The 26,968-nt window shown below is 33.6% G+C and overlaps 1 protein-coding gene across 1 annotated transcript in view; it reads right to left on the reverse strand.

Moving 5' to 3' along the window:
* Nucleotides 1-26,968, reverse strand: part of LOC129226080 (transmembrane protease serine 12-like) — a 49,573-nt gene that overhangs the window by 10,020 nt on the left and 12,585 nt on the right. Inside the window, exons 3-7 of the mRNA XM_054860668.1 lie at nucleotides 16,167-16,407; nucleotides 11,788-11,901; nucleotides 10,359-10,572; nucleotides 5,643-5,766; nucleotides 900-1,056 (exon numbers count right to left, since the gene is read on the reverse strand). Coding sequence (XP_054716643.1) covers nucleotides 900-1,056; nucleotides 5,643-5,766; nucleotides 10,359-10,572; nucleotides 11,788-11,901; nucleotides 16,167-16,407 — 850 coding nt within the window. The remainder of the gene's footprint in view (nucleotides 1-899; nucleotides 1,057-5,642; nucleotides 5,767-10,358; nucleotides 10,573-11,787; nucleotides 11,902-16,166; nucleotides 16,408-26,968) is intronic.

Genomic DNA, 26,968 nt, shown 5'->3' on the forward strand with positions numbered 1-26,968 from the left:
GTAATAACATGAATGATAGCTATAGCAGCAGAATTAATCTTTTAATTAAAGTTACTGACTTTTACAACAACATCAGTCAGCTTATTGTTCGTTTGACATGTTCCAAGTAGATGACATTTTAATAATTATTAGTCATTGTCAAAGGTAACCATGAAATTTGTATTTATTCTTGACAATAACTAACATGTTTTTGTTTAATGTAGTTTGATGATGACTACTGTAGTCTGTGACACAGGACACAACTAACAACAAAAAAGTTGTGGGTGATAAAGACATACAATAGAAGTAAAACTTTTATCTTCTCTTTTTTTTATATTCTGAAGTGTCACTTCATCCGCACGTTTTCTCTCGCGCCACGCCCCTGTTTTTTCTGCGCCCGACTTAGGCACAGACAAAATTGTATATTTTAGTGCAGAAAATAGATCATAAACAACGAGAAAACTAAAAAAATACCCGAAATCAGTTTTTAAATTGTTGCCAAAAAGAAAAACACACACACACACACAAACAATGAGAAATAATAGCAATTAATGATAAAAGCTAACAAACTAAATTCCACGCTGGACTTAAGCAATGTTGATTACGCTTAAAAAATGATGATTTAACTGAGTCAAGGAAATCTCCAAAAACCTGCATTACATGAAAAGTTTAAAAATGCGCGAAAGCGACAAAAATATGCTTGCTTCATCTCAGGCTTGAAATTAATTTGTTAAATTCATTAACAAAACTAATTATTATTTATCTTTGTTTTTGGAAACAATTAAAAAAAACTGTCACTTCCGTCACACAAAAGTTTGCAGAGCAGAATTTTAAAGCCCTTTCATAAAAAGTTCCACTTCAAAATGTACATAGTAATATTCAAACACAGAACCGGAATTACACCTGAAATTCAAGCTTACCTCTAGTATTACCCCATCCGATAGCATAGCAGTCACTGCTGGAGCTCAATTTTGTTGGCAAGCAAATAGGCTTCACGTATTTCGTGTATTTAACTGGAGCATTCAACTTTATTAGGGCAACATCATTCACTATGTCAAACTGTCCATTACTTTCAAACTGGAAGTCAAAATAGTATAATGTAAGTTCAACTTTTATTACAACTTTCAATTGATGCCAAAAGAGTTAAATTTGGTTTGCAAGAAGTCCAGAATAATTTGCTGAACTTATGACATTTTGACCTATCCTTGTCACATGTACACTGGAGTGCAAAACTTAAGCAACAAGTTCGTTTTTTGACATAACTCTACAAGAAATCATCCGATTGGCATGGAATTTGAATATGATGTACATTATTTTGTACTTTAAAAAAGTGAAAGAATAATGGCGCAGAAATGAATATAAAGCTTAAAGAAGGATATAGAACAAAAAAAAAAGGCTTTATTTGACATATAGTGGCGTTACACGTGATCGCCTGAGGAAGCGTAAGTACAACTGGCAGATGTTCCCTAGTATGGGATATGTCCTCCCCTTGCTGCAATTGTTGCTTGGCATCGTCTCTCTATGCTAAGCACCAGATTATCCAGTTCTTGGGGTAAACGTCTCCATTCCTCCTTTAACGCATCTTTCAGCTGATGGGTGTTACCAGGAGGATACTGTCGTGTCGCAAGACGTCTCCCTAATGCATCTCACACATGCTCTATGGGATTTAGATCTGGAGAGTAAGGCGGCCAATCCATTCGTCTGATATCTTCACTTTCCAGTAGCTCTTGAACATTAGCAGTACGGTGTGGCTTGGCATTGTCATCCATAAAAATGAATTCTGATTCAATGGCCCCTCGGAACAGACGCACATGGAGTAGGATTACCTCACTGCAGTAGTGATCTCCAGTTACAGAACCTCAGTCGAAGATCTGAAGCTCAGTCCGCCTGTTCAACATAATGCCACCCCAGACGAGAACTCCAGGACCACCGTAACGATTTCTTTCTGCGTTGTTATTGGTTTGAAATCGAGCTCCAACCTCTCTCCAGATTAACTGACGTTGAGAATCGCTTGTAGCACTAAAACGACTCTCATCTGTGAAGAGGACACGACTCCATCATTGATGAGGTGTCCAGGTTTCATGTTCTCCGCACCACTCTAAACAGTGCCGCCGATGGCTAACTTTTAAAGGTATGCAGCGTTCAGGACGTCTAGCAAATAAGCCACTTTTGTGGAGGCGTCTGGCCACTGTAAATCTTGATACTTGTCGCCCTATGGCTGTGCACAGTTGCTGAGATATAGCGCTCGCTGACTGAAAATGGTTTGTTTTCGCTGTACGACAATGTAACGGTCATCTCTTGGTGTTGTTTTCCTTGGACGGCCACCACCAACCTTCCAAACAGCTGTACCAGTAGTTTTAAAGACATTCCAAGCACGAGAAACAACACTTTTGTTGATCCTGAACTCTTCGCCGACACTGATCACTCTACGCCCCTCCTCAAGCTTCCCAATCATTCTTCCTCGAGTAAAGGCGTCTAAATGATTTCTTGAAGACATTTTTCACAAAACAAATCACTTGCACTTGCAGCGAATGTCTTTAACTACGGTACTCTTCATCCTTTTATCACAGCTCTGACCTGCACGCGCCGACCCACAAGGTTTACGTACACTTACATCACCTACGACGTTTTATTTCTAAAATTTGCATACAAATAGTCTTTCTATTGAATTACGTGCATATTATACTGCAATTTCATGGCTATCTTATACTTTGTTGGGGAGCTGTGGCCGAAAAACCACTTGTTGCTTAAGTTTTGCACACCGGTGTATATTTGCCGTCGTAAATAAAGAGTTCATACGTTTATTTAGACATTACTTTATTGACCATTCTAAGATTCGCTAACTATTCAACATTATAGTTTTAATTAAAATTGTGAAATATTTTCAAAATTAACAGACTTAAAATATAGGTACGGAATTATTTCCCTTCTATCTCTTTCTCTCAGACCTTTAACAATACTTTGTGATATTCATTGATAAAATAGTTTGAACCGGAAATAAATAATTGAAATATGAAATGATACACATATATGAACAATTAAAAGAAATGACTAATTTTTGATAGCACATATTATCGTCCTAATGTTTTTTTTTTTTTTTTTTGAAAAACACATTTACTGTGTTTAATTAATCTTCAAAAGCTATACACTGTTAAAACCAGGAGTGCCACAGGGGTAAAGAATTTCACCCTAGGGTGAAAAAACAGTGCCGCGGGGTGAAACGGAGGCTAGGAAGTGTCGTCAAGGTGCTTTTGGTTCCTCAGTGGGTGAACGACGTTAACAAAACTGATTCAATAGGAGAGCGACTCATTGCGCATGCGCTCTGACTAATCATCCAACGACAACTTCAGTTTGAATGGCGAACGAAGGAAGTTGCAACGAAATTTGCTTTCACATTGAATGAAGTACAAAACTGAAAATTTCGTGGATTAATCTTCGAAATATCACGTAAGTAAAGGCATTTGATCATATTGTAGCACTTAGAGCTTTCGAACATATTTAAAGTGTTTAAAGTATGTTGACAACTGCTTATTGTTCCGTTTACCTTATTAAATATTTAATATCTTGCTATTTATATCCTGCAAAACTGTTACCTAAAACTATCTATCAGTACTATCTTGAACAACAACAACATTAAAAATAAAAACGTTTAAATCAGCTGATAATTGAATTGCTAATTCCGGAATAAAAATGCATCGACGTGAGCAGCCAATATACCAATATCTATTTCTTCTCAAATGAAATAACTACGTAGTGAAAACGAACTAAGCAGCAAAGGCGGGGGGAAAAAAACCGCCTGAAAAGAAATCTTTCTCACTCAGCGTTTGACTCATGAGTTTCACATCGTGTTTTGGTTAACGTATCTTTCTTAGGCGTTATTGCATGAAGCGAATGTAATTATCTACTCGTTCTGACGGAAAACTTGACATTGGAAAGAAGGGCTTTTAAATCAGTATTTATCTTGTACGCATAAGGATACTCAAATATCGAATCTTTTACTAAGTATTGATATGTTACGCTCGATTAAAATTTTAAACGTTTATGAACGCTTTTATTTTCCCATGATTCTAATCTAATGTTACCTAATATTTCTGGTTGTTCCGACAAATGATTGATAACTACCTTCCCTATTCATTTTCAGTACGGATCATGCAGTAAAAGTTGTCAACAACATATTAATTACTGAGCAATCCAAGTGTGAATATAAGAAAGTTAGTGCACGAACAAACAAATTAAAAGTCATGAACACTTCTAAACTATGTTCGAAAGTTGAAATGTGATCAAATGCCTTCGTATATATAAATCAAAATAAATAAAACACAATTGTATTAAAAAACGCAAACAACACAGGGGGGGGGGGAATCTCTCTAGGAAGCAATAAAGGTGCCATTTTTCTCATCTAGAGTACCATCTTTCACCTACGGTGCACATTGGGTGAAGGGAGCCAGTTTTTCACCCTTGCTAAGGGTGCAATTTCGGCTCTCTATCGGGTGTCGCTGGTGAACAAGCGTTTCACCACTGAAAGGTGCCAAACGCAACCTGTAGTTTTAACAGTGTATAAATAAAATATTTCCAGAAGTTTACAGACGAGAAGATATTTTGTATAATTATTCGCAATTTTAGTATCTGTAGAAAACCAATTTGATATTAAATTTCCGTAAGTGTATTAAATTTAAGAAGCAGTAAAATGCGTACACGCAAAAAACATATAAACACATATACATATATATTTCTTAAAATCAGGTGGAGAGTTGTCTCCGCTTGAACTTTATTCTTCTTATTGAAAGACGAACATGGAAATAAAGTAAAAATGTTCCCTGCCTTGCAGATAGAAATGTTTTGAAGCTGCATAGAATCCCTTCCAAACTGAGCAATATAAAGCTATATTAGGAAAACAAATTAAAAATATTTTGATAGCGGAACTTAAAGGTAATATCATTTCATGGTAAAAAACTTTGAAAGGTTCTTAATTAGCTTTAAGTACAGTGCCAAATGTAATTAATGCCACGGTACTGTATGACCATGGATTGTATATAATTTGGCAATAATGTAATTTGGTTTGGTAATTACTATATAATTTGGCAATCTGCCAAGTAAAGACGATATCATCTGAATGAATCTAACAGGGGAGAAGGGAGAATAACGATGGGATTTCGATGCACGCGTTTTATAATGTCACTAGTGCCTTATTCATTTATTGCATTCTCAAAAATAAAATAAGGGGAAACAAAAATAGTTACCATGGAACCAATTAAAAGAAAATAAAGTATTTTCATTTCGTTCAGGAACGTAAAAGCAAAATGGTAGGCTCAAAATTTTGTTGTGAATAAATAAATCAATTAATTTTTGACTTGAGAATATAAATCGAATATATTTAGATTAAAATAATGTTGCAGTGAGCAAATTTTCGTTTTTAAATAACTAAGGCTAAATAATAGAGAGACAAAAGGGCACATCTGAAACAAACAAACACACCTATAAACTAATAGATACGTCCATTTCCGCCTATAAACCGGATATAAGTCTTTCCATGTAATCGATGATCAGTCAGTATATGATTATTTATGTTACAAAAACAATTATGGGATGATTTTCAGGTGTAATTTTTGATATATATCAGCAACGAAATATAAAAGCAAGGATTGTACTACAATTATACTTACGACATCTGGCGAAATATCGTCGTAGATGACTATGCGCGATGCGTATCTAACTTGCTCTCCTATGTCTTTTTCGAACTTCTTATGGTTCCCCAGATGAACTCTGATGTATTCTGGCTTTCGGTAACTGAAAGAAAAAAAATATGTATTTTATATTAGTATCTGGCTTTTCATTTTTATAAAAAAAAAAAAAAAGACTCGCCATAGTTTTGGACCCAACTCAACCCCAGAGCTCTTTCTTTGTAAAACTTTGTCTCAAAAACCAAGATATTATTATTTTTGTTTCCTAAGCCCTTTGATACTCTTGACCTTAGAAAAAATTGTGCAGATTCTAATTGAAAAAAAAGTGTTCAAACTATTCAAAATAAATAATGATTAACACCATGGAATGCAGGTAAATAATTGAAACGTATGGCTGAAAGAGCAAGACTCTGCCCCCCTCCCAAATCTATGAGAAGCTATAGCTTGACCACGGAGAGTTGGAGAATGAACTGGAAGCGGGAAAGGAACACTTTAATTTGTAATAGGTAGGATTAGCGAGATCAGGCCAACAGTTTAAACTTGACAGAGCCCATTTGTGCTGATACTACGTTTTACAAAAATAATTGGTCTGTTTCCGCTTCCAGTTCATTCGCCATCTCTCGGTGGTCAAGCTATACTAAAGGAATGTTAAAATAACTTTTCTAGTTTTATTTAATCCCTTTAGGGATTCATTTAGAAACTCTTTGACTGTGACAGGTTGTTTGCGCACCTAAGTATTGCAATGGAAAAGTAAGCAAAGCAAAATAAATAAATAAAAATAAATAAATAAAAACTTTTTAACAAAAAAATTGAACCGCCGAAAAAACTGAAAAGCAAAAAATAATAAACCATTTTAAATAAACCTTAATAACTAAGTTCTTAAACTGATGTAAGTATACCTAAGTATATATTTTTGTAATAATTTAGAGTTTTTAATTAACCTTAATAACTCAGTTCTTAAATTAATGTAAGTATACCTAAGTAGTTTTGAGTCGGTGCCAATAGCTACTAATGTGGCTATAATCTGTATGCTTATATTTTTGATTACTTTTAAAATAGCTACCTACCTTACTTTAGCTATTAACATATATATAATATATATATATATATATATATATATATATATATATATATATAAAATCGTATTTTAACAATTATCTGTTGTGTTAAATAAATAATTTTAAAAAAGCAGGCTTTATATGCTAACATGGGTAGGCCTACAAAAAATGCTTCTCGGATGAGGAAAAGATGTTTAGAAGAATCTATTAATGAGAAAGAAAAAAGGTTGGAAGCAAACAGAAAGAGAATTACATTAACACGTTCACAGGAGAGTTTAGGTCAGCGTGAGGAAAGACTGTCGAGAATGAGAAGCTACAATAACGATAGGTTATTGCAAGAAGGTGATAAGCAGCGCGCTCGTCGTTTAGATATGATAAGAGAGCGACTTTCAAATGAGAGTGAAGAGCAACGCGCTCATCGTTTAGATCTGATAAGAGAGCGAGTTTCAAATGAAATTGAGGACGAACGTATGCTGCGTTTGGATGCTGCTCGTAACCGTTCAGCAATGGTGGTACTTCACGAATCTTTCGAGGAGAGAACTAATCGTCTGAGCGCCATGCGACAAGCAGCTCGCGAGCGAAGAAACCAGTGTAACGCAGAAAACTTTAAGAAATCAATTAATGTTTATGCTGACTTGTCGTGTTCAATATGCAAAACAAAAAAAAAAAATTGTATCCTCAGCAACGTTGGAAATTGCAAACTAAAAATTTAGGTTCTATTTTGCCTAACGAATTTGTAGCTTTAGGTAATATAATTACTTGTTCACGATGCTCAAACAATATTAAAAAACATAAAACTCCACCCCAGGCCTTTTGGAACAAAATGTCGGTAGCTGCAATACCTACAGAAATTGATGAGTTATCGGAAATTGAGAAACGTTTTATTTGCAGAGTAGTGCCATTTCTCTTAAAATAATAAAAGTTCAAAATCGTTTGAGCCAAGACTCCTGCAAAGGGCAGGCAATCCTTTTTGCTCAGGATGTGGTAGAGCTGGCGGAACAACTTCCGCTTGAACCTAATCAAACTGGATTAGTGCTCATAGTAGAAAGTCGTGAAAATTTAGAACATTCTAGGGAGTTTCAAATTGATATAGGTAAACTTCAAGTGGAATTGCAGTGGCTCCTAAAGAATAATGCACTGTATAAAGATGTTCGTGTGCATTTTCCTACTGTGATCGATATTTCTACGATAACACAAATTGCTGACGAATTTGCATTTTGTCATCGTTACGTTAGCTTTGTACGTTAGCTTTGTTGTACAAACTAACTTATTTGGTTTCCGCTGAAAAAAATATATAACTCCAACATGTTCTTATTGTTAGTACTACTGAATCCAACACATATTTCTTCAAATATCTCGAAAACTCATTTCTGCAGATATTGCCGCTTACCTGCCCACGGCAGTACACACAAGAGACATACAGGTCTGAAGCTCATTCATTTTGAGCTTTTTTTTTTTTTGTAATACCCAACTCAGAATCAAAAAATCTCGGAGTGAACAACTAATCACCCCCTCTCCCCCCCCCCTTAGAGTAGGAATTTTTCCCTCAAATTTATAGGGGAATTACTTCAGGCTATACCCTTTCTAATAAAAAAAGAATATTCAAAATCGGACTATTCTGTAAAAAGTTATGTGTGGTCATACATTAAAAAAATATATATATATACGTGTCGACTTGAGAACCTCCTCCGTTTTTTCGTCGGTTAAAAATAGTATGTCACCATCACTAAACTTCGCCCTATTTTTTCATACAAATCCTGAATATAAAAAATGTTTGACGACTGGCACTGAAAACTAACCCTAATCACAAGTACCAGAGATTGAGAGGTCTACACTGCCGTGTGCAGGTAAAGGGCTATAACTGCAATTTTATCTTTTTTTTTTTTTTGCAGTTTGTCATCATTGTTTGTACGTTAGCTTTGTTGTACAAACTAACTTATTTGGTTTCCGCTAAAAAAATATAATTCCAACATTTCCCAGTTGATATTACTGAATCCAGCGCACAATTCTTCAAATATATCGAAAACTCATTTCTGCAGATACTGTCGTTTACCTGCTCAAGACAGTACACACGAGAGACATACAAGTCTGCATCTCATTCATCGTGAGGTTTTTTTTTGATATACCCAATTCAGCATCAAAAAATCTTAGAGTGAACTACTAATCGCCCCCCTTTCCCCACCCTTAGGGTAGGATTTTTTCCCTCAAATTTATATAGGAACAACTTCAGGCTTATACCCTTTCCAAAAAAAAAAAAAAAAAAAGAATATTCTAAATCGGACTATTCTGTAAAAAGTTATGTGTGGTCATATATAAAAAAAATCTGTGAGTAAACAACAAATCTCCCCCTTTTCCCACCCTTAGGGTAGGAATTTTTTTCTCCAAATTTATATGAGACCAACTTCAGGGTATAACCTTTCCAATAAAAAAAAAATCAAAATCGGACTATTTTGTAAAAAGTTATGTGTGGTCATACATTAAAAATCTGTGAGTGAACAACAAATCAACCCCCTTTTCCCACCCTTAGGGTAGGAATTTTTTTTCAAAATTTTTATGGGACCACCTTTGGGGTATACCCTTTCCAATAAAAAAAGAATTATCAAAATCAGACTGTTCTGTAAAAAGTTATGCGTGGTCATACATTAAAAAAAAATATACGTGTCGAATTGAGAACCTCCTCCGTTTTTTCGTCGGTTAAAAAATAAGAAAAATAAAGTAAATAAATAAATAAAAACAACCAACTCCCATCTAAAAAAACCGCATTTGCTCAAAAATGGGATGTGGAGTATATCGAGTACCTACTTTGGAAGCTACACGCTTCAGTTGGGCACATGCAAAATATCTTCATTTGACAACTTTTGTTTAGCATCAACATCTCAGCGCACATGAGCATGAAGATATAATGTTCTAGCTTGGCATGTTCAATCAGGCCAACCTACAACTATGAGTTATAGTGGAAGATATTGATCGATTAATTTTGGCAAAGGGACATTTTCGCTAAGACAAATGGTGAGTAGTTTCTGGACTATATTTAAAATTGAGATAAGGGAAACATCGTTGAGAAGTATCCTTTGCAAGTATATATTGAAGAACAGAGATGCAGCATCTAAGAGTTTCAAGTGAAAATTATTGCTCAGGTTTAAAAAAAAAGATAAATAAGGCGGGAAATATTTGAGATGAAAAGATAAAATACCTTTATACAAAAATACATTATTTGAGAAGGGTAATTTGATTTTTCTTAGTTTAAAGGCTGGTATTTTTCCAATATAGAATAGCAAAGTATATAAAAATCTGTCTTATGAGATATTGAAAATTCAATAAAAAATTAAATTTTCTCATAGTCTAAATAAAATTTCCGTTATTTTTGTATTCGCTTAATTGTTATTATAAATATAAGTTCTTAAAATCTGGTTATTTCTTTCTCATGCATATAATAACTACTATGACCGAAATTTTGCGAAGCGTCACCGATTCAAAACACAAAAAGCTTGTTGCAGAAAATTATGTGGTAATTATGTGGTTAAAATCTTTTTGCTTCTTTACTCTGAGATTACCGTGTTGTGCCCCCTAAAAAGCACATTTTTAGAGTAAGTATGTATGTAATGTACCTTCTAACACTTAAAGATGTTAAAATTCTTACTCTTTCAAACAGTGAGCTGCTGTAAGAACCCATTGTGCATTAATCAACGCTCCTCCGCAGTTGTGACCATTGGGTTCAATCAACTGGATTTGCAAGTCAGCCATCCAAGGCCAGCTTCCTTCTTTAGCTTCTCTACCGCCTACAATGCGATCGTATAAGGTGGACATGCTCGGTTGAATTTCAGAAATACCACATTCAGCGACTGGCAGCGGCTCTAAATATAATTTAAAAAAAAATTAGTAGTTTAGGATAAAGGTACAGTAAAACCTGTCAGTTTGACCACCCTTGTAAGTTTATCACTTATCTAGGTTAACCGCTATTGTCAGCAACTGAATTAGTCCAGGATCATGGTATATCAACCTCTGTAAGTTGGCCTCTTGTCTAAGTTGGGCACTAAAGTAGTGCACCGCAGGTGGTCAACTTACAGTTTTCACTGTATTATGAAAGAGATATTGAAATTTAAAACTCTGGGATAGTAAAGTTTTCTCTGTACTTATACACAAATAGTATTGCTTTTTCAAAACCAATATCCAAGGACACATACTCTTTTTTTTAAAACTGGAATATATCTGAATGAAAACATATTCTGGGCCATTACACGAAAAAGCAGACATTTTGCCCCACACGTGAGAGATTCACGTGCGAAATACATTTAATTTTAAAACAAGTAATAAACCAATTATCTTTTCCCTAAAAATCTTTTGTTGGTACATTTTTAAAGTATTACTTTTGGCGTAAAGTATAGAGTGGTCACGTGTTGGAGAAAATATCTGATTTCTTGTGTAATGGCCCATTTCTTGTATCTTTTTGATATTATCACTAGAAAATAATTAATCAAAGTATATATATGTAATATATTTTCACCAACAGAATCGAAGTTTATATTGCTAGATTCAAGACCTCTGAATCATTGTTTTATACTTTTACCTATGGCACCGATATGCAGTCAGAAGCAAATAGAATATTTACAGTCATTCCATTACCACAAAAGCCATACTGGTATGCATTATGTTGTTAATAAATGATGTGTTTTAAATTTCTGCATTGATTAGTGCATAAATGCCTAAAAATATTCTAACAGTGCATTATGTTCTTCCAATGCTTGCATGAAGAAAAATTAAAAAAAAAAAAAAGAACTCCCTCTTTTAACTTATTTTTAGCTGTATCACTCTTCGAGTTTTACGATGCTGGCCTACAACTTGATACTCAAATGCAGCACCAACCCAATATTTGCATAGTAGTACATCAATTCCAATTAGATGAATTTGATTTTGAGCTTCTGACTTGTAAATAGTTTAAAAATAAGAACATGTTATTGTTGCATTTCAAATGCAATCACTCAAATTCGTCCTAATTTAATCAAAGAAGTTAATAATAACAGTTGCATAGAATTTTCAAAAAAATTTAAATTCAAGTAATGTATAGTTACTGTTACAGTTTTCTTCATCGGATCCGTCACCACAATCATCATCACCATTGCACAGCGCAGAGCTGCTGATACATTTCCGATTGCGACACATTTTCTGCCCCGACGAACACACATCTGTAAATTAAGAAAATCTTTAAATTTTTATCCTATCTTGAATTGATGAAATAAATTACAAAGTTTAAAAATTACTATAAATATATTCTAAACTGTTGCTTTCATGAACTGTTTGACTACAGACCTAAATGGCGTCATAAGGAAAACTAAACTTGAGTTTCATATAAAAAAGGGCTCAAAAGTTTACCACCGGTAGAGCATGCTGCATTAATACTAAATTATATAGGACGTGAAGACATTGGTTTATAATGTTTTAATAATTTCTAAAAAGGAACATTAAAAGTTCCCCCTTTTCTTAAAAAAAGTTATATCCTATTTTCATTCTCGATAGATCTCTATATCCTTAGCATGAAAAAATGAGTGTTTCTGAAATCTCGTCTTTGAGTTTCCTTGAAGTTGTCATGTTATCACATAGTTTTTGGTCATCCTACAGAAATTTTTTTTATAAACTGAAGTATGGTGCAGCGGTGGTCTGGGAATGGGGAAGCATCTGTCTCAAGTTGTCAGTGTAATGCTCTCTTACTTATGTGACATATGTTTTCGATGTCTCAAAAAAAAAAAGTGTCCAATAATGACATTAGTTGCTATGCCACACCAAAATTGCCTTTAAGAGAATGCAACTACGATGTAACACGAGGCATGTGACGTAAATCCTGCAGTTATGAGTATTAACGTCCTCATTTTTGTAAAAACGTTTCTTCTACATACACAAAATATTGTACAATCGGTTTTCATCCACTTTACTTGTTGAAAAAAATTCTAATTCAAAATTTGTTTAGTTACATTTCAGGTATTTTTCTTCTTTTCAGTGTGTTGCTATTTTTAATACTGGGAAATCTTCATGCACTTTCAGCTCACTAATAGTTTAGTGGAAAATAAGGGCTAAAGTGGACATGTAAAATTTTGTTTCTTTTTTTCCCCCAAGTATAAATTTGAAAAAACCTCGCTGACACGTGTTTTGGAGTCACGGGGAACTGTTTTTTTAAAATTATTTTATTTCAGATAAGAAGTAAGCAGAGACAATCGACTGACTTAGAGATTTTTAATTCGCAAGTTCTATTTTTTTTTTTAAAATGAAAAAGGGGTTCCTTGTAACTTCGAAGCACGTAACTACAAGCTTTTGCAAATTTATATCTTTTCAAATTTATTTATTCATTCATTTTCGTTTTCAGGAAAAATTGTCAAACTTTTTACTTTTCATTATAAAAGCATAACATTGCTAAAAGTTGTGCTTTTTATTGAAACTAATTTATTCCTTTATATTTCCGCCATATTTTTCTAAAAAAACAGTGTTATTAATGCTAATTTTTGAGTAGTGTAATGAGAAAAGTTTGAATTATCGAAATATAAATTATTATTGTGTTATGGGGATAGGGTCACCCGGGGTAAAATGGGTATAAAAAACAGCATTTTTAATTTCAGTGACCCATAGCAGAAATATCATGAAATATAATTGTGTTTTTGTTCAATATTCTATACATTGTGTATCTTAGGTCTAATTTGGACATAGTTTGTGTTATTTTTTTACTTTAAATTTAGTGTAAAGGGGTATACCTATTTTACCCCTGTGTATACCCATTTTACCCCGTGCTTCGGGGTAAAATGGGTATACACAGGGGTAAAATGGGTATATGCTGTTTAAAAGTTGAACTACACTAACTAATGGAGAATTTTGTTTTTTTAAATTGAGTATAATTTCATTGGGGGATAAAAACTTTAATCCAAAACAACCACAAAAAATATTTACAGAAACAAATTTATGAACAAAAGGCGCATTGGCAAAGACTTGCAGTATGGTTGATGTAGTATTTTTACAACCTTGTGATGCTTGCACAACATCAATGTCATCTTTCTTGGGGAGCACATAGGATAATTTGGCAGATGATTTTGTAGCAAACTTCTCAGTATATTCACCTTCAGCTGACATTTCAGTGATTAAACCTATGAATTCCACAAATTTAGCAACGGCCCTGTCGCCAATTGCTGGGATTAACAACTAGGAGAACCACTAGTTTTCACTTCTACTTCATTAGTTATTTTATCAATTATTGTTAATGTTTTTTTTTAAATTTATTTATTTCATATGTATTTATTTATTTTTTCTGCTTTTGTTTGTCTCTTGCCTGTTTGTGTACAATCTTTCAGCCACCTGCTCTGTAATTAAAACTTCTCTCACCTTTGTTTGGACTTTTATATCTTTTTTTTTTTTTTTTTTGTAAATTTTTCATTTTCTTACCAGTGCTAAAAAATGGCTGTGAACCAAAAGGTATAGCAGGAGGATTTAGTTATTCATAACATTATCATTCATTTGCTATGAAACATAATGATTCTGTTCTGATTGGGTGTGAGGTTGTACTTAGACTATGTTCTGGGCATGGGTGTTGGTGTTTTAAATGGAAATTAAAAATACAACATATTAGCTATATCAATACTTACTACACCTTATAAAGTGTAGCAATGAACCATATACATAATAAACTTACAATAAATTACTAACCTACAGTAATCATGAACTATATCAATAATAATCGAAAAATACCTTTAAGTACTAATTGGCGTAAGTTATAGTAATTAAAATAAAACAAATAAATGCAGAGTAATTATTTATAAAACTTTTTAAAAACATACTTTTAGTTTAAAAGATGAATAATATCTAACATTTGTATTGCAAAGATAATTTAAGTTTTTTAACCTTCATGCATTCAATGTCTTTAACTCGAAAATGTTGGCTATACCCATTTTACCCCGTACATCTAAAAGTACTATAAAATTTTTGCAAATATTAAAATTTACATATTTTTTGAGTTTTCTGTTAGAAAAATTCATTTTCTATCAAATCCAAATAAAAAACTTCTGAAACTCTTCCTGTAAATTTTTCTAGAAAGAAGTTTATCACTCACTACAAACGTATTGTTTTGTGTTCAGAAAAATAAAACTGTTGCTAAGCCTGGTAAATGAGTTGCTAGAATTTTTTTCCTCAAGTCAAAATATTGCCTGATATGTAAACATTTTCATCATATTTTTTTATTTTCAAAAAATGTTGTCCAGTAGAATAAAATCAAGAAAAATGCAACTATACCCATTTTACCCCGGCTACCCATTTTACCCCGGGTCCCCCTATTTGTTGATAATTTGCAACGTTTGATATTTCTCATCGCATTGTCATTGTTTCAACTCTAGCTTATGAACAATCTCAAATATGATTATTTTCATTTTAATGTATGCACGTTTTTTTTCGCGTGTGATTTATTTCTATACTTGTTAAACATAAAAGTAAGTAAAATGGCAAAAAAAAAAAAAAAAAAAGAATCGAAAAATTGTATTAATTTTTTAAATTACTTTTCAATTCCCCCGCCCCCCCGGCTGAAATCAACAGAATTTGATTGAAAAATTCATTTCATCTGTTACACCTCTTTCGGGCTGGAAAAGTATTTTGTTAACCTATCATTAGATGGCAGCATTTAAGATGCGGAAAGGGACTGAAATTTATGCTTCGTGGCATCTAAAGTCTTTCCTAGGTGGTCTGTGGCACAGCAGCAATGAGGAGCTCAGAGAACATGTTACCCCATGGTTGACTACACTGGCGGCAATTTTCATCGAGTAGAGTTACAAAAACCTGTACCACGCTATGACAAATTCTTGGAAAATTGCGGGAGCAATTTGGAAATATAGCGTATATGTGGTGGATTTTTGTGCACTAAATTTCTTTGGTCAATCTGTACTCGTTCTTTTTTTATTTCAAAGCGGACTTTACTTTTAAAAGTCCCTTGTAGTTGCATTTATAAAACAACATTGAACTTGCACGGTTAAAGAATTATCGTAATGACTTCACAATCGCATTGATTGATTGCAACAAATAGAAAGCAAGTATTCTTAGCGTTATTGGAGCGCGCATAATACAACGGATAAATGTATTGCAAAGAACAATAGCAACCTAGGTTCAAATCCAAATGGGAGTTTCTGAAACAAAAATACTTCAAGAAAAAATGCGGATGGGAATTTTTGCAAATATCTTATAAAAACTGCATTTGTTAGGAAGGTATAATGACAAATATTGAAACGTAGTCTCTTGTAGTTCTTTTTTCCTCAAATTGGTTAAAACGCTTTCGAACAGTTCCAATTTACAACGTGACTACAGGTCTGCTGCACTTCTGCTGCATGCTAAAATTACACTTCTTGAGTTGAAAAAAGAAACGAAAAAAGAAGAATAAAAAAAAAAGAAGAAAGGAAGAAAAGGGAAAGAGTAAGAGAGAAAATTCCTTTACCACTAGTAGTCTGAGGTGAATACGTAATATTAAATCCTCTAGCTGCTCCAAAGTCGTCTGTTTTGAGCAAGACACTGAGGGCATACGATTTCGACACATAATCGTTTGGAATTCGTTTCCCACAGTGCATGTGCTGCAGAACACCACGTCCGTTTGAGTCGAAGTCATAAACGCTCAATGCGTCAGCCTGGCAAGCATCTGATAAGGCTATATCCATATGGTTAAATTTTATCCGAACGTGCTGAAAGAAAAAGATTAAATTATAACAACTGAAATAATTTTGCAGTTGATTCAGTATTTACCACATTTATTGTCGCATTAAAAATTTTGTAAGCACGTTGCAGTTTGTGGTCAGTAACAAATCATGGTGAAATTAGTGTAATGCAAAAGAAATCGACGGAGTGGAGGAAGCAGAAATGATGAATTATAAATGTTGTTATTGTCGTGTGCGAGCTAGGCTGGCAATTTGGTGTGCGCTTCTTCACTTTTCCAGCTGCACCGTAATTTGGTGTGAAGTCCGACTTCCACAGTACACAGATGCCATAAGGACCCGTTTATAGGGTAGGCAACCATTCACACAGGGAAAGGACGAGAGAGAGAGAGAGATACACTTAGAACAAACTGGAAATCCCGCTGCAACATCCCCGATATAAAAAAGAATAAAACAATCGGAAGGATATCGTTTAAAAAAATGATAAAGGTGAAAACAGTTCTCTGAATAAGCGAAAATCACTCATCCCCCCCCCTCTCCCGATGCAAAATAAACACACTCTTCAATTAAAATGAATAAAAACTCTTTAAAAACGAAAAGCAATTCTTTGCAATTTGAAATGATTCGCCAAATAAACAAAAAATACTATAAATTACATTAACAGCAGCTTAAAAATGCAAACAAATGATCACGCAACTCTATTGTTTATAGCCGAAATCGCCAAGCCACCACGTTACTGTAATTCAGCCGATCAGTGAGCGAAGCCAACTGCTATGGATTAGCGGTTCGATCTTTTGAACGAAAACTTTTAAAACTTCAAATATTGTCTAATTTGTTCTTTTCACCAAAGATAAAGATCTTGCACTGCACTTATCTTTTGTGTATAGAACTACCCTGTTGTAATTTATCTGGACGAAAATAAAATTTGTTTCGTCTTTAAATTCCATCATCTTTTCCTTTAAGGATTATCAAACTAATCAGTTTATTATTAAAGTATTCTTAACATTGGTGCCAAACCTCAAATGGATTTGAGCCGAGAAAGAAATGTTGCTGGGGACGGTACTTTCTCATCATTTGGTTAGGATAACCTAAAGCACCGATCTGGTCACATGGTTCAACTACGACGACAGAACACACGTTTTGCGTGAACTTTACTTTACCAATACTTTACTTTAAAATATATATCGGGACCTAAAATCGATGCTTTCAAGAAATGAAGGCTTCATTCACTCTCTCTCTCTCTCTACGTTTTATCTATTCTCAATTGACATATCACAGTAGGAAATTTCATTACAGAAAGCAGAACTGACTTTCTTATTGTCCTTTGGCAACGGGTTAAATATTTATTTCAGTTCTCGCTCAACAATAGGTTAAAACAACTATTAATCATTTGGGAGATTTTACCATCCAATAATTAAATTAATTAATTCATTAGCAAAAACGTTTCCGATTCGATCCATCGCGCTTCGAAACCATGCTTGCCACAACTTAATTACGCACAAAAAATTTGATCAAAATCGGTCCAGCCGTTTAAAAGCCTTATGGTGACAAACGTCCGCACAGATGATTTTTATATATTAAGATACACCAAAAAGCTGATCAAATAGCGCTGATCTGAAGTCACCAACAATTCAAATTATAATCTTTACTAATATTATAAAGAGAGCGAGCGGATTTTTGTATGTTTATATGTTCGAGGTAATCTCCGGAACCACTGCTCCTATTTGAAAAATTCTTTCACTGTATGAAAGGTGCTTTCTTACTGAGTACCATAGGCTATTATTCGAAAAAATCCGAAATATAGTTATTTTTTTTATTCAAATTAAGGCCCAAATTTCACGTAAATTGCCTATTCTTTTATATTAAAGGGGTGAAAAATTACTTGTACATATTAGTATTTTATATCGTTGACAAGGGTAGAATTTTCTGCATTCTAAGCAATTTGGTTCAATGCTCTAACTTCATTACCACGGGAGCAAATTCCATTTTTATTTCGAACTTTTTTAAGCTTAGCTGAAATTTTGGCAATACTTTCTTCATTAAATCTATCAATAAAAAGTGAAGGAATTGTCCCACAGTTTTTTTTTTTTGACACCGTTAGAAAAAGCGACATTTTTTACTTCAGAAATATCTCGACCTACGGTCGAAAAAATAACGTTCTATCTCCAAAGGAAAAAAGTTACAATCCGCTGAAAATAAAGTTCGAATAAATCTAATCTCCATTAAAATTACTGATGTTTTGTTTCGCATTGTCATGGTTACGTCTTTTAGCTTCGCTTCATTTTAATTTTTTAAAGGTCCACAAACTTGGCGCCACGGAATTATAAGCAATGGGGAAATGTTTTCGCCAATTCTGCACATTTTACGATTTACGTTAAGATAATTCCCTCAGACAATGTAAAAATTGCGAGAAGAGTTTGAAAACTTAGTCTTAGCAATTTTCTCAATTGTCGCCAAAGACCAAGGACCTTGCCATGGCCTTGCTGATCAGAAGCAAACAATTATACCCCATAATTAACGATAGCGCCAAACCCCCAGTTATCGAAATATCTTCGAAATTACTAATGAAAATAAACCAGTGCATCGTAAAAGCAAGGGGGATGAAAGTTATATTTGTAAGCGCTTTTACATTTAATTCTAAAGAAGAACATTACTATGATTTAGCTTTCAAAACTTAATGATATCCAAACAAAATATCAATGTGAAAAGTAGCCAAGTTTGATCAAAATGAGGTTCTGGGTAGACGGTGTCACCGACAAGATTCTGATCTCAACGGATTAAGTGTTCCATAGCAGTTCCTCATGGAAATTGGACTGCCCCGTGTTCTTCAATTAACTTTGAAAATAAGTTTTTACTTTCTTTGATCCCGGATTTAAACTTAGCAAGTTACTGTATAATTGGAGCAATCAAACGTTTTGGAAGTTATTTATTGACGACCAAAACTTGCCTCAAGTTTAAAATCCCAAATCAAAGAAAATAAAAAAATTGTTTTCTGAATGAATTGATAAGCACTGGACAGTTCAACTGCTATGAGGAACTGCAATGAAACTTGGTAACCGTTTAGATCTGAACTGTTTTATTGGTGACACCATCTACCCAGGGTCTCATTTTGATCGAACTTGGCTCCTTTCCACATTTATGTTTCGTTGAGATTTAATTTTACAGCGATCCACAGCATACGGTAATGCCCACAGGGTTTGAAAAGGTGTGTACGCATTTTATACAAAGAAAAAATATCATTTTACATCAGAGGTGGAGGGGCGTCAATTTTTTTTTTATTCAAAGTACTTCCATTACATTTTTAGCACGGGCATCGCTGTGCGGGTACTGGTAGTCACTTATAAAATTGTATATATAGTAACTGTAAATTTAGATTCTCAATGAAAAACGAGCTGATGTGTGCCTCACATGACTTCCTTTTACTCCAATTTAAAGTAATTTCCCCATTATTGGTAATTTTAATGTGATTCAATAGTTTACTCTCTAAATATCACCAACAGTGGTCAGATTAAAACCCGATCAAAAAAAATAAATAAATATATAAATAATTAAAAAATTTAAAAAAAAAAACGGCAAACATGTCGCCAAGTTGGCGACAAAACTTGGCGACCAAAGACTGGCGATATATCGCCAAGTGTCTGCCAAATTGTAACACCACTTGAGTTTAAATCGAAATTAACAATGATTTCCCCCTAAAAAAGGGGCAAAAGACAGCCTTAAAAACACCTGAATGCAACCAAACGAGTATGTGCACAACTAGACCCCACTAGGAGTCTACGTACCAAATTTTAAGTTTCTAAGACATGCTGTTCTTGAGTTATGCGACATACATACGCACATCCGCATATACGCACATACATACGTGCATACAGACGTCACGAGAAAACTCGTTGTAACTAACTCGGGAATCGTCAAAATGAATATTTCGCGTATCTACACGTTCTTAGGCACTTATCCACGTGTGGTCGAGTCGAAAAAAACTCAACATTCATTCGGGGGTGAGCAAAATGGAAATTAAAGTCGGTTTTTGAGTGAAATTTTTTTCGCGAATACAATACTTCCTTTTTTGTAAAAGGAAGTAAAAAGAGAGTGAATGTTATCTCTCAAAACAAAATATCGCCTGTTTCGTAATCATAGTTATTTGATGAAAAATGAATGAAACTTTTTTTTCTTTAAACAGGGTGTTCCGTTTTAACTTGCAAGACCAGGGCTGCGGAGTCTGAAGAAAAATGGCCGACTCCTACTCCGACTCCTGGATTTTGAAACGTCCCACTCCGAGTTCTGTACAAACTTTGTCCATTGAAAAGTTGAAAAATTTCAAGAAACTATCGAGTGTTTCAACCGTTTTGTTGAAAAAAATAAGTAAATAGAAAATTTTTTAAGCAGCTTGGTGTCAAAATGCACATGTTTATTACAACTCGATTTATCTAGTGCCCACTGAGCAGTTTTATCAACTATTTTTTCTCGCGTACTTCAAAGATCAAAGGATAAAAATCATCCTCAGATATTAAGTATAAAAAAATAACTTTCCCATTTAGCAAAAACGAGAAATCCCGCTGCAACGTCCCCCATATGAAAAAAAAAAAAAAAAAAAAAAAACGAATGGATATCGATTAAAAAATGATAAATGTAAAAACAGTTCCCTGAATAAGCGAAAATCACTCCCCTCCCCCCTCCCGATGTAAAATAAACGCTTTCTTCAATTAAATAGATTAAACACTCTTTAAAAACCAAAAACAATTCTTTGCAATTTAAAATATTTCTCCAAATGAACAGAAGATACAATAAATTACATTAACAGTAGTAAACAAATAATCACGCAACCGTATTTAATGGGCAAGGTCGCCAAGCCACCAAGTTCCTGTAATCCAGCCGATCAATGAGCGAAGCAAACTCTGACCGATTAGCGGTCCCATCTTTGGAACGAAAACTTCATATATTTGTCTAATTTGTTCTTTCCACCAAAAATAAAAAATCTTCCACTGCCCTGATCTTGTGTGTACAGAACTACCCTGTTGTAATTTATCTGAACGAAAATAAAATTTATTTCATCTTCAAATTCCACCATTTTTAACACGATTTTATTAGCTTCACCTGTATGAATGTATGTATGTATCTTGTAACGGAATCTTGCAGCTCAAATTTCGCCCACTTCCTGCGATCGGATTCTTTTGAAAGTTGGCACGCGACCTCAGACCCGATGACAATGCAATATTCTTTAATCAAATTAATTAATTCAGTCTTTTAATTGTTAGTTTCCTCCAATTTTAATCAATATTTTGCCCTCAATCCAACAATGTGAAAAAGGAAAAATTAAAAAAAAAATACATTAAAAAATGCTCGCAAAAATTATTTAAAAATATCTACGAAAACCTTTAATTTTTCTGCATCAGACAAAATTTGTTCCAATGTTCCAAGGTAACTAAAACATGAAATATAAATGTTTTTAACTAATTTCATGCTAAAATTTAGTGCGCCTTCAATTGGAAATTCATTGCTGATCAGACCATTGTTAAACCAAGGCTTCACTCGATGCGTGTCTTATCAGGCTCAGTCATTTCTCAAAAGATCAAAGGCGCCGCCTTGCCAGTAAGATGGTGCTGTAGTATAACCGGGGGAAATCATTTGTTTACATTAGTTAACGTATTATTTCTGCTGTAAAAAATGATGTTTTTTCAATCTTTAACGTAAAATTTCATTGATAAGGTTAACCGATGTGTATTAGTGTAGTAGAGGGTGAATTGATGCCGGAACGGCGTACTAGGTCTGTTTTTCAAGGAAAATAAATTCCCTTTTCGATTAAAGCTGGTCCCGACTTAGTATTCAACTATTTCTCGTTGGCGTTCACTTCTGGTAAAATGCATCCCTGAAGCACAGGGAACTCCAAAGTATTTTGAGCCTTGGTCTCACTTTTAGTAAGTCGGCCCCAGATATTACGTATACATTTTTTGAGATATTTAATGTGAATTGATATCGAGAAGGGTTCGAACATTACTCTTCCCCTAAATTAAAAAAAAATATATATCTGAGAAGGAAACCTTGTTGCTTATAAATTATATAGTATTTTATTCATATTTAAAGGAGGTATTTAATGGCGTAATCGTCAAGATTTCGACAATAATTGTTTTATTTTCATATTTGCTCTTTTGATATTATTTAGTTACAGGTACGTCGCTCAGCTTGGTGAATTTTCTCTTTACCTTTACTTGGCGAAAACTGAAAAATTGCACTTACATCATCGTCGGCGAAAATTAAAAAATAAGGCTTACATTGTCGTATGTTTGCTTCTGTTTCTAATTTTACAAAATTTACACACTTTCAATTTTTACTTATGACAAGGTTAATTTATTCTGCTGATTATGTCACATAATAATGGAGAATTGAAATTGATTTAGCGAAATATTTTAACGAGATTTCTCATATTATTTTAACATCTCGTTTTTATGTGGCGAATTATTTTACTTTGTTTTGATTAAAAATCCGCGAAAAAAAAAATAACATACTACTTCGAAAAGTAAATAAATTCGATGATCGAAAGCATTTAAAGTTTTATTACATATAATTTTATTACCATTTATTTATTAAAAGTTTCAATAATCCTCTCAGTAAATGAAACTACCCACGAAACGACACTAAAAATTTCAGTAAAATATAAAAAAATATGCTGAACAGACTATATTTGACAACTATAAAAGCTTCATTTTATTGAAACCAAAAAACCGAATACGGGGACAACAAATAAAATGAAAAATTATCGCCAAGAGTTAAAATGCATTGTGACGCATATATATGAAATTCTTTGGCGTCACAAAATTTGACAGCATTATATTTCTTGCCATTTAATATTCACATTAAAATCATGGGGGAATTATCGAGTCGCGGAACATGTGAAATTGGCGAAAACTTTTTCTATTGCTAAAATTGCTGTCGCCAGTGTTTGTTCCTTTGATACTTTGATGGAACTTTTATTGTTTTTTAATTAATTAATACATTTATCTGGCGAAATATTTTACACTTTAATGGATCCTTGGCTGAATACAGTAACATGGTTGCTTCCTAATACTGTTTAGTTTTGATTTGGCGGATTACGAAATAGCTTAATTTAATTTTCCATTTTCTTTTTTTTTGAGCAATCACGATTGCTTATTGCTTTCGTTTGACTGTCCTTTACGTTACGGTTCCTTTTTCAGCTTGGACCAGGCCTGCAGCACCACCGTCCACCGGCGGCGGCGCGGCTGGTCCTGAGCACTGTCCCCCGAAATCCACTTTTGCTGGGCGGTGGCGTCCATGTCCCACACACACGAACGCCTACACACACACGAACGCCTGCACACACACACACACACGAACGCCTGCACACACACACACGAACGCCTGCACACACACACGAACGCCTGCACACACACACACGAACGCCTGCACACACACATGAACGCCTACACACACACACACGAACGCCTACACTCACACGCACGTACACAACACTCACTCACACACATGCATACATACACTTACGCACCCATGCACCCACACACATGCGCCTACACAAACACACACGCTCGTGATTGCGAAAAACATAAATTGAATTCAAGATGCCAAAAATTCAATTTTTTTTTTTTCAGCAATCGCGATTGCTTATTGCTTTCATTTGACTGTCCTTGACGTTACGGTTCCTTTTTCAGCTTGGACCAGGGCTGCAGCACCACCGTCCACCGGCGGCGGCGCGGCTGGTCCTGAGCACTGTCCACCGGAATCCACTTTTGCTGGGCGGTGGCGTCCATGTCCTACACACACAACTATACACACGTAACCACCCAGGAGGAGGGACATGCTTGGGGAGCCGTTTCTAGAAACAATAACTCTAATCAGTAGGGTCTTGTTGCAACTCGTGATTGCGAAAAACATAATTTGAATTCAAAGTTTCGGAATTCAAATTAGATTTTTTTTTCATTTTACTGTAACTTTTTATGCTACTTAATGGCTTTTTCTTAAATTTGATTTTTAACAAATAATTTAAAAATTTGTGGAACTTTTCATGTTTTTTTGTGCAATAATGTATTTATGTGGCGAACTTTCTCCCCTTTAAATTTCCTCACAATGCGTAAACATTGGAATACTGTTTAACTTTTTAACAGGCTTGTTTTTATTTTTTTAACTGTTATTATTATTTTTATTTATTTATTTTTTCAACAAGCAAAAGTTTTGTTCAAAAAAAAAAAGAAAAAAAAGAAGGAATTATTATTATTATTATTTTTTAAAGGCTGGAATGTATAAGTTTATAAAAATCTTTAAATTGAAAAGCTGCCATGTTTTCCTTTTTTGAAATTTTTATTGGCATGTTTTTCCGGGTGAATTCATTATTGTTTCAGTATACTTTTAAATGATTTAAATTTCTTGTTTTTTAACATACAACGTACTCCTTTATGATATAAATTGTAATTTATAATGATCGATACTAACGATCAGTTTTATGGCAAAATTTTTATTTGAGATCTTTTCTACTTATTTTTCTTTAGAAAAATTGTATCTCTATGCATTTGAATAATTCTTGTTGTAAAAAAAACTAAAGATATCAAATTGAGCTATTCACCATTTTCAAAATATGTTTTTAAAAAATAACTAATTTTGAATTAAACTTTAAAGTATAAGAAAAAAATATACTAAAAGCTCCCTGAATGTTTCCATAAATATATTTATCAACTAACAAAAATAGCCGGCGTTGCCTGGGTTAGTAATAATTATGAGAAACAATCGCTACTTTCATTTGTTTTCTGTTTTAACTGATAAATATATTTATCAGTTGTGCTTGATGAAGCATATGTAATTAATTTTTGCATAATAAAACCAAAAAAAAAAAAAAACTTTTTCTTGATACAAATTATTAAGCATTGTTCATACGTTTAATAGACAGTATGGTTTCTTCCATAAGATGTAATGTTTAATTATATAATATTACGCATTATTTCATTCAGAGCCAAATTTCCAATGTTCGTTTGTTATTAATTGGAAGCAGAAATTACCCCCCCCTCCCTCCCCAAAAGAAAAAATAACAGTATTTCCAAAACATTTATTCACATACGTTTTCGAACTGAAAACTTCTTTTTAAGCTCGTTTGAAATTGTTATTCAATGTATAAATTGCAATAAATGCTCACTCCTATTTATATTTTTTGAAGGTTTGCAGTTACATTACTCAAATACTTTTAAAAATGCTTATTGCGAAAAGTTGGAATCACAAAATTTTTTCAGACACGGAATTTACATTGATTTGTCTTCCTCAGCTTATATTCATCTGATTTTGTTATTCAAACTTAATTTTTTTTGAAAACAAAGTTTCATATTTTTTCACTTTTTGTCTAAACTATCTTTTCAAACACTTTTCCTAGGGAAGAAAAAAACTGCTTTTAAATTAACTCAAATACTTTTGAACTCAATTTTGAATAACTATTCTCCTTAAGAATAATCTTATCTGTTGTTTATACAGTTGAAAGTTTGCCACAAAATCCACCAGATGTCACTGGAGTCTGACCAGGTTTTTTGTTTGATTGATTGGTTTCATACTACAACTTTTATTGAAATGACTGAGCCTGATAAGACGCGTATCAAGTGAAGCCTTGGTTAAACAAAACTTTTTTTCAAATGCATCTCAAATTTTTCAAAGTAATATAAATATGATTCCCGCAAACATACATCAATGACTCACAGTAGCTTCCCATCGGGGTGCCCTTGTCTTAACTTTAAGATATTACCTCGCACTCGTTTTATAAATAATTTTGTCAATTAAGTCCCGATCTGATTCAAATTTTCATATACCGCACAAAAAAGAAAAACTTTGGCTGATAATTCTCCAACATAAGACTAAAAAACAAAAAAAAAAAAAATTAATTAATAGTTCAAAAAACTAAAAAAAACACGCTTTCGTAGAAAAATGAACTAAAAAGTGAAAAATAATCTTTGGATTATAGTAGTTGACCAATGACTTAATTTTAATGTAATACAAAAAAGCGTGGGGGGCTTCTTATCAGTTGTCTTGAATTTCTTCTATTTGTTTTCCAAGCAAAAATGTAAATAGACAGCACCCCACGCTTTTTTGTATTACATTAAAATTAAGTGATTGGTCAATTACTATAATCCAAAGATTATTTTTCACTTTTTAGTTCATTTTGCTACGAAAGCGTGTTTTTTTTTAGTTTTTTGAACTATTGATTTTTTCTTTAATAATGTACTGATTAAATTGATAATCCTTAAAGTATTTTTGCCATTGGTGCCAAAACTCAGATGGATTTGAACCGAGAAACAAATGTTGTTTGTTATGTACGATATTATCCGATCATTTGGTTAGGAAAACCTAAGACACCTATATATACGAGCCGACACATCAGCTTAAGATCAGCCTTTTTGGATCGCAGCGCGTGTTTGAGTAGTTGTCTTTTCTGGCGAGTAATCGCGTTTGGTGATTGTTCACTGCGAGCGATTATTAGCGGCACGTGAGTTGTTTATTAAATAAAGTATTATTTTCGGCAAATTTGGCGAAATCCGAAACTTAATTATGGTAACCCTGACAGTGCATCAATGAAAAATCCGATATAAAA

The sequence above is a fragment of the Uloborus diversus genome, chromosome 7, assembly GCF_026930045.1.
Source record: "Uloborus diversus isolate 005 chromosome 7, Udiv.v.3.1, whole genome shotgun sequence".
NCBI lineage: Eukaryota > Metazoa > Arthropoda > Arachnida > Araneae > Uloboridae > Uloborus > Uloborus diversus.